At 52.1% G+C, this 8,945-nt stretch overlaps 1 protein-coding gene across 1 annotated transcript; it reads right to left on the bottom strand.

Annotated features, from left to right (window-relative positions):
- Positions 1 to 1,874: 1,874 nt before the first annotated feature.
- Positions 1,875 to 6,649, bottom strand: PGLYRP2 (peptidoglycan recognition protein 2). Its single transcript, XM_038739844.1, has 5 exons — positions 6,521 to 6,649; positions 5,010 to 6,047; positions 4,393 to 4,603; positions 2,742 to 3,036; positions 1,875 to 2,014 (listed from the first exon to the last, which is right to left on the bottom strand). Exons 1-5 carry the CDS (start codon positions 6,585 to 6,587, stop codon positions 1,979 to 1,981), a joined length of 1,647 nt encoding a protein of 548 aa, XP_038595772.1. The 5' UTR covers positions 6,588 to 6,649; the 3' UTR covers positions 1,875 to 1,978.
- Positions 6,650 to 8,945: the final 2,296 nt, after the last annotated feature.

Here is an 8,945-nt window from a genome sequence, read left to right on the forward strand (position 1 = left end):
TGTCTGCCTCCCCTGCTAAACCACAAGCTCCTTGAGGGAAGGGATACTGCCTATTTACTCTTTTGTCCTCTCCCAGGTGCTTAGTCCAGTGCTTGGTACACAGTAAGCACTCAATACCATTGATTGATGAATCGGAAGCAACGTGGCCTAGTGGTTACAGCACGGGGTGGGAGTCCAAAAGAGCTGGGTTCTAATACCAGCTATGCCACCTGTCTGCTGTGTGACCATGAGCAAGTCATTGAACTTCTCTGTGCCTCAGTTACTTCATCCATAAAAATGGGGGTTAAGACTGTGAACCCCATGTTGGGCATGGACTGTGTCCAACATGATTAGCTTGCTTAGAATCCCAATGCTTAGAATGGTACCTGGCACATAGTAAGCACTTAACAAATACCTTTTTAAAACAAAATCTAAGGGCCAGTGGGATTGATAAGGATATTGGGGGCTTGGTGACCTTTCTGGAGAAATGCTGACATGATAGCCTCCTTGGGAGCAGGCCACTCACCCTTTCTAATCCATGTATTTCTTTTCCAGTGCTTAGTACAGTGCCTGGCACATAGTAAACACTTATTAAATAATAATATTGATGATGGTATTTGTTAACCACTTACTATGTGCCAAGCACTGTCCTAAGTGCTGGGGTAGACACAAGATTTTCAGGTTGGACACAGTCCTTATACCACATGGGGCTCACAGTCTTAATCCCCATTTTACAGATGAGATAGCTGAGGCACAGAGAAGTGAAGTGACTTGCCCAAGGTCACAACAGCAGACAAGTGGCTTAGCTGGGATTAGAACCCAGGTCCTCTGACTTCAAGGCCCATGCTCTTTTGATTAGGCCACACTGCTTCCTGGTGAAACCCTGATAAATCTCTGAGGAGCTCTGAGAATGGAGAGATTCCAGCAGGGGACTGGGAATGGTGGAGGAGCAGAGAGGAGTGACTTGTCTTCCCAAGTCTGTGTTACTGCCCGAGGCTATTGGTTCCTCACAGCGCCTGAGATGCCTAGGACCCCCAGGGGCCCATCTTGGGTGCTTCTCCGTTGCTCCCTTGGAGCTGTCACACAACTCCGCTGGCACAGCTGGGACACTTGATGGCTGATAGGGCTCACGTGTACAGCTGAAGTGGACTGCTGGCGGGGTCCCTGGGTAGAGTTGGCAGCCTCTATTGGTACAGGGAGAGAGGGACCCCCACCCGCCTCTCCCACCCACCATCCCCCCCAATCTCAGCACCCTTCCATTCTTTAACAGCGGGGGAGAAGCTTGTGCTTTGGGCAGAGTTGAGACCCTAATCCCTGTGTTCTCTGGACGCGATCCCCCACCCTACTCACTTTCCTCCCAGGAGTGTGTCAGACCGCAGGGTAGTGAGATCAGGGAGAGGAGACAGGAGGTGGCAGAGCAGATGTTCTCAGGACTGAGAGGCTCTCAGGAGGACATGATGACCTGCCTACTGCAGCTATCTGGGAGCATCCTGGGATTGTCCTGGATCCGTAAGAGGATGCATAGAACATCAGCACTTCAGCGAGCATGAGAGCGGGAAAACTGCCCAGAGACTCATTCTGTCTACCCGAGGGAAAGGAGGAATAGAGGGCCATGAGGAGAGCCACCAATTACTACAGATGGACCCCCTGAGCACCAGAAGCCCTCCTTGGGTGGGCACAACAACTAGTGCAGGGCCAGAGGATCTGGGTCCACTGGAAGGGGGGTGAGGTCTAACACTTAGGAGATGGGAGCTGGAAGTCAGGATGCCTGGGTTTCTTCCATAGCTCAACCCACCATTTTGGTCAACCCTAGCCTCCTGCTGCCTCCCCTCTGCCTCTGTCTCCCCTCTGTGACCCTTGATCATGCCCCCGTGAATCACCAACTCAGACATGGATCTCTGCAGCCTCTTTATTGGATGGAACCTGATCCATTCCCGGTTGAGTGTCCAAGGGTCGGGAGACAGGCTCCCTTGCACAGGCACAGGTTGGGACAGTAGGGCTACGAGTGACCCTTGGGGGATTTCTTCTCCACCTCCTGGAACAGAGAAAGCCATAAGGAAAGAGAATTGATTTAGTGGAGCTGAGCAGTGATGAAGCATCTAGGCCTGCCCCGTGCATCTAAATGCATCTCTGAGCTGCAAGTAATAATGATAACAACAATAATAATAATAATGATAACTGTGGTATTTGTTAGGTGCTTACAATGTGCCAGGCACTGTATTAAGAGCTGGAGTAGATACAAGGAAATCGGGTTGGACGCAGTGCCTGTCCCCATGAGGCTCACAGTCTTCACCCCCATTTTACAGATGAGGTAACTGAGGCATAGAGTAAGTGAAGTGACTTGCCCAAGGTCACACAGCAGACAAGTTGCAGAGCTGGGATTAGAACCTAGGATCCTGGACTCCCAGGCTCTCTGGGTGGTGGCAATCTGATGGGGCAGGAAGAGATGCTGGAAACAGAATCAAAACTTAGGATGGGCGGAGAGGAAAATGAGAGGGAACGAAGCAGTGCTGGGGGTGGGAGGAGTAGAGGAAAGATTTGTGGGAAGCTAGACTCCAGGGTGAGGGAGTGGTGGGTTGAAGAGTAAGAGAAGAAGGAGAGGGGTCAGATAAAGATGAGCATACTGAAGGGAAAGAGAATGTGTTTTGGCTGGGATGGGAGATAGGGGATTGGGGCAAAGCCCTAGGGACAGAGTCAGAGCCCAGAAAGGGAGAAGAGATGATAACAAAGAGAAGGAAGAGAGGGGCAGGAGTTTGGCTCACCTTGAAATGGGGCCAGGAGCGAATGTGCTGGTAGAGGGCTTCCCCGGGGCACTCTGTGGCCACAACCTGCCGGTGCCCGTACATGATATAGTCGGGGCTTAGGTAGCCGGCCCGCATGGCACAGTGGGGGAGGGCATCACGCACCGTGTGCAGGGCCCGGGCATCAGGTAGCATCTCTGTATAGTTGCCGATGAAGGACACACCAAAACCCTTGGAGTTCACACCTCGTGTGTGAGCCCCAACCCAGTGCCAGCCTCGACCTTCATACACATAGCCGTCTGAGCCCACCACGAAACTGGGAGAGAGAGAGAGAGAGAGAGAGGGATGGGGTGAGCACCTCCACAGCTCCAAACTCCTTCACTGGCTTGCTTTCCCTTCCCCTTTTATTATTATTATTATTATTATGGTAGTTGTTTAGCACTTACTATGTGCCAAGCACTGCTCTAAGCGTTGGGAAAGGTACAAGTCCCTGTCCCACATAACAATTATGGCATTTGTTCTAGACTGTGAGCCAGTTGTTGGGTAGGGACCGTCTCTATATGTTGCTAACTTGTACTTCCCAAGCGCTTAGTACAGTGCTCTGCACACAGTAAGTGTTCAATACATACGATTGAATGAATGAATCAATCATTCAATCAATCATGAATGAATTTGTTAAGCGCTTACTATGCGCCAAGCACTGTTCTAAGCGATGGGGTAGATACAAGGTAATCACGTTGTCCTGTGTGGGGCTTACAGTCTTATCCCCATTTTCCAGATGAGGTAACTGAGGCCCAGAGAATAATAATAATAAAAATAATAAACAATAATAATATTTATTGAGCGCTTACTATGTGCAAAGCACTGTTCTAAGTTCTGGGGAGGTTACAAGGTGATCAGGTTGCCCATGGGGGGCTCCCAGTCTTAACCTCCATTTTACAGATGAGGAAACTGAGGCCCAGAGAAGTGAAGTGACTTGCCCAAAGTCACACAGCTGACAAGTGGCGGAGCCGGGATTTGAACCCATGACCTCTGACTCCCAAGCCCATGCTCGAGAAGAGAAGTGACTTGCCCAAGGTCACACAGCAGACATGTGGCAGAGTCAGGATTAGAACCCAGGTCCTTCTGACTCCCAGGCCCGTGCTCTATCCACTAAGCCACGCTGCTTCTTCTTTGTTCCTGCTGTCTCCTGCTACTACCTTTCTTGGCCCAGCTCCTCATAATTTTCTCTCATCATTCTCTGTAGTCCCAGTCCTCTCTGGCCCTATCATCATCATCATCATCATCAATCGTATTTATTGAGCGCTTACTATGTGCAGAGCACTGTACTAAGCGCTTGGGAAGTACAAATTGGCAACATATAGAGACAGTCCCTACCCAACAGTGGGCTCACAGTCTAAAAGGGGGAGACAGAGAACAAAACCAAACATACTAACAAAATAAAATAAATAGAATAGATATGTACAAGTAAAATAAATAAATGAATAGAGTAATAAATATGTACAAACATATATACATATATACAGGTGCTGTGGGGAAGGGAAGGAGGTAAGATGGGAGGGGATGGAGAGGGGGACAAGGGGGAGAGGAAGGAAGGGGCTCAGTCTGGGAAGGCCCTATGTCCTTTCCACCCTTTTATGGCTCGGCCTTCTTCCTCAGCCCTGTCCCTCACCTGTAGCCGATGTCATTCCAGCCACGGTAATCCTGGTGAAAGGTCTGCATGCCGCGCATGTTGAGTGTGCACTGGTGGAAGGTGGTGCAGGGCTGCTGGGGTATGTAGGTGTGGTGGACGTAAATGAAGCCCAGGGGCAGGCGCAGGGGCAGCGGGCTCCCCTGGTAAGGAGCTGCCTGCCAGCGGCAGCGGGGCAAGATGGCCGGGCACTCTGCGGGGGAGAGGAGACCTTGGGGTCAGAAGAGGATTCAAGGGAGAGGAAGGTTTCTGGGCCGTTTCTGGGGCGGGCCGCAGGAACAGCCCCGGATACGGTTGCTTCTGAGGTCTTTGGGGGCCACTGAGAATAACTCATGGGGCTCCTCCACCAAGCACTGAAATGTTGCTGTGCTTGGGGGTGAGCAGCAGCGGCAGGGTCAAACACCCACACCCCTCCATCACTCTCCCTAGCGCCAAGGGGCCTTGGAGTCAACTGGGGGTTGGCCCAGGGCGGCTCCAGCAGCGGCTCATCAGGGTCTCGAAGGACAGCATGGTCTGGGGTGGTTTCTTGTGGTCACCGTGATAGCTGATCCTGGGGGAGAGGAAGGAGGGAGAGAAGGGCAATTTAATGGACCACTTACTCAGGAAGGACTCTGTGAACTCCTCTGCGGCCCGGGCAGCGACACGGGCCAGCTCCGTGTGGGCCAGTGGGGCGAGCTGGGAGTGTGCAGGCTGCGTGGTCCCCAACATGATCAGGGAAGCCCACACCTGGCGGGTCAGCTCATTCTGGGAGATCAGATCTGCCGCGTTCTGCCGCCGGAAGTTACTTCGGAGGTTAGGGGTCCCAGCCACCCCTTGGACGGGAGTATCCCCTGGTCCTGTCCCATAGTACTGGGCCAGTAGAAGGCTTGGGGGTGGCCGGGGCTCCGGGGCCCGGCTCAAGTAGTCCCCCAGCAGGGCCCCATCCAGAGCCCCATTGAGGAAGGCAACAGTCAGGGCCGAGGACCCATTTCCCATCAGGGAGAAGGACTTGGGTTTAGATATGTGGTCCCAGCAGCCATCGGAGCCCAAGCCAGCTGGGTCTGGGTTCCCTGGCACTGGGAGGAAGGCCAGACCCAGGGCTCGGGCTAGGGTCACGGCCAGCAGGCTGTCCACACTGTGCGGGAAATGGGCCCCGGTCCCTGGAGAGGCCGTACTGCCATCTGGGGGAAGGGAGGTAGGCTCTGGGGAAACATCTCTGACGTCTGGGGAGGCCTTGAGACTTGTGATGGAGAGGTTGGCTCCGGCTCCCTGGTGGTTGGCTCTGGCATCCAAGGGGGCAGCTCTGAGGTCCATTGGCAGGGCCACGGCTTTCCTGCCCCGCAGCCCAGCCTCCAGCCCGGCCAGCAGCGGTGCCACGGCCACGGTAGAGCCATCGGGTGCCAGTACCACCCCGTGCTCCATCCCTGAATCCACGCTGTGCTGGGCCACGAGGGAGGCCAGCTTTCGCTGTACGGGGCTGAGGGAGTCAGGCTCGTCGGGCAGGGGGCTCTCCATCTCCAGGAGGAGCTGGAGGAAGGCATCCCTAGGGCTACTGGCAGCCAGTAGCAGTCCTGGAGCTGTGTGGTTGTGCGTGGGGGCCCCCTGCTCCAGTTGGGTGAGGACCTGAATGATGGAATCCATGTGCAGGGGCAAAGAATCTGTGGAAGGAGAGCAGAAACAAAGGCTGGGGGGTTCAGCATTCACCCTCTGGACTTGCCCCTCCCTCCCCCCTCAAACAACCCACAAACCTTCACCTCCCCTTTTGGTCAACAGAACCCAGACATCTGGCTTCTACTTCCCCTTTTCCATTTCCTTTCTGCTTCAAAACCCAAGAGCCTCCTGATCTCCATCCTGTCCAGTAAGACTCAGGGGTTCAGTCTCCACTCCCCATGTCTCCTGGGTCTGATTCCCCTTCAAGAATTCAGCCCTCCATGCTAAACTTCCCCACACCTCCAGCTTCATTCCTTCCCACTGACCACCTGGGAACAGAACCCCAAGCAGTATCTAGTCTCTTCTCTCCCTCTACTCTGGAGTACCGCACTTTCCCCAGGCCCCTATGGAGCCCGTTAGACCTGCTCTCTTCCTCAGGACCTGACACCCACAAGCCAATCTAGGGTGAAAGGGCTCTTACCTGTGCCAGGATTTAGCCATAGCAGGAGACCAAGCGGCAGAGAGATCAAACCCCAGAGTGACATCATGAAGTACTACTGGTGAGGGAGGTCTGGGAAGGCCAGATCTGGCCTGGTTTGAGCAGTTCCACCTAGGGGGTGGCAGAAAAGTCAGAGTTGAAAATCAATCCTTTGGAGGCCAAAGTCCTGGGGCGATGAGTGATTTGGGGAAAATCCCCAGAAATCAAAACAAGATTGACTTTTGACCCCTCAGGGGCTGGAAAGGGAATTGGTGAATTTGCACAAGCTCAGTGACCAGTGACAAGTCCCCTCACGTCGCTACTCCCTACCCCTCTTCAGTGTGGCATTGCCTTCTTCCCTCAATCAATGAATCAGTGGTCTCTATTGAATGCTTACTGTGTGCAATATAACACAGTACAATATACAGAGTACAATATAACAGAGTAAGTAGGGATGGTTTTTTATGGTATTTGTTAAGCGCTTACTATGTCCCAGGAACTGTACTAAATGATGATGATGTTGGTATTTGTTAAGCGCTTACTATGTGCCAAGCACTGTTCTAAGCACTGGGGGAGATAAAAGTTAATCAGGATGTCCCATGTGGGGCTCACAGTCTTAATCCCCATTTTACATATGAGGTAACTGAGGCATAGAGAAGTTAAGTGACTTGCCCAAGGTCACACAGTAGACAAGTGGAGGAGCCAGGGTTAGAACCCAGGTCCTTCTGACTCCTAGGCCCAAGGTCTATCCACTAGGCCATGCTGCTTCTCTATGTTCCCTGTCCATTAGGCCCTCACTAGAAGGGGAAACAGACATTAAAATAAATTATGGGTAAGGACATAAGTGCTGTGGGATGGAGGAAAGGGCGAATAAAGGGTACAAATCCAAGTGCTAGGCAACACAGAAGGGAAACGAAATAGAGGAAATAAGGGGTTAGTCAGGGAAGGCCTTTTGGAGGAGAAGTACTTTTAATAAGGCTTTGAAGGTGGGGAGAGTGATGGTCTGTCGGACATGAAGGGGAGAGCAGGGAGCAAGTGACGGGGCCATGGAGAGAGCTGGGGGACTGCAGTTGGAAAAGTGGGGACCATCTGCAGTGTGAATTCGGGTAAGTCACTCCACTTGTCTGAATCTCAGTTTTCTCGTCTGTAAAATAGGGATCAACACCTGTTTTCTCTCTTAATTTAGACTGTGAGTCCGTGGTGGGACAGGAACCGTATCTGACCTGATTATTTTGTATGTACCCCAGCACTCAGCACTGTGCTTGTCACAGAGTAAACACTTCATAAATGTAATAATAACAAGATTAAAATGCTTCTGAAACTGACAGAGCTATTTATGTGTAAGCCAAATTTTGATCCTTTCAATCTGACACATTTTCAAACTAGCAAACAGAACATCTGGGGGCATTCGAGGATCACAGCCAGGAGAGTTTACTGTGGCGTCTGGTAAGTTCAGCTTTCGAACCCCCCTTCAGTGACAAAACTGACAACTGAATCGTTAGATTGAGGGAGTTCTTTCCCCTCTGCCTGCCTCCATCCAACCTTTGCTGGCAACCCAAAGGAGGGGCCTCCCGTCCAACTGTTCGGAAGTCCTGGTCTCCAGAAGAGCCCCTTGCACTTGGAGAATTTGAGGGTAAACTCAGATTCCGGAAGAACCCTGGGAGGATCTCAAAGTCCTAAATTCCAGATACAATTTCAGCCCTCCTAGATGGTCTCCATTGTTCCCCTGCCAACTGGGCATGCCAAGGGATGAGAAAGGGATAGAATGAGGGAAGGGGATAGACCTTCCAGACCACAGAGCAGAACTGAATGGGCTCTTTTCCAGGGGGACAGTGCTGGCAGAATCATGCAGGGAATTTGGGGGAAGAAGTTTGGGAATTGTGAGAATTTGAGAATTTGGGAGAAGTAGCGTGGCTTAGTGGACAGAACACAGGGGTGGGAGTCAGGAAGACCTGGATTCTAATCCCAACCCTGCCATGTGTCTGCTGTGTGATCTTGGGCAAGTCACTTTACTTCTCTGTGCCTCAGTTACCTCATCTGTAAAATGGGGATAGGCTGTGAGCCCCATATGGGACAGGAACTGTGTCCAATCTGATTAGCTTGTAACTACCCTAGTGCTTAGTACAGTGCCTGGCACATAGTAAACACTTAACAAATACCACAAACAAAAAAGCTCAGTGTGAGGGGTGGAGTCAGACAGCAAGCAGAGGCAGTCAGAAGGTGGAATCACAGCTTTCTAAGAGCTGCCAAAAGGGCACACCCTCCTCTCCCCACTCTACTTCCCCACATGGGCTCACCCCCTCCTCTCATCCGTGGCTACTGGCAGCTTTCTGCTACCTTCCTGGGGACTGCACTTGTTCAGTACCAGAGCAAACTGGAAAGACAGGTTCTGCCCCTAGGGTTTGCGTGAGATGGAGAGGTCACCACA

Source organism: Tachyglossus aculeatus, chromosome X1 (genome assembly GCF_015852505.1).
Source record: "Tachyglossus aculeatus isolate mTacAcu1 chromosome X1, mTacAcu1.pri, whole genome shotgun sequence".
In the NCBI taxonomy this organism is placed as follows: Eukaryota; Metazoa; Chordata; class Mammalia; order Monotremata; family Tachyglossidae; genus Tachyglossus; species Tachyglossus aculeatus.

Bases quoted from the DNA above. Each gene is read 5' to 3' on its own strand.
- PGLYRP2 (XM_038739844.1), bottom strand. From the start codon at position 6,587: ATGATGTCACTCTGGGGTTTGATCTCTCTGCCGCTTGGTCTCCTGCTA. The intron at 3,037-4,392 runs GTGAGGGACAGG...TCTCTCTCCCAG, and splicing joins TGGAATGACATCGGCTACAG to TTTCGTGGTGGGCTCAGACG. The intron at 2,015-2,741 runs GTGAGCCAAACT...TCTCTGTTCCAG, and splicing joins GCTCCTGGCCCCATTTCAAG to GAGGTGGAGAAGAAATCCCC.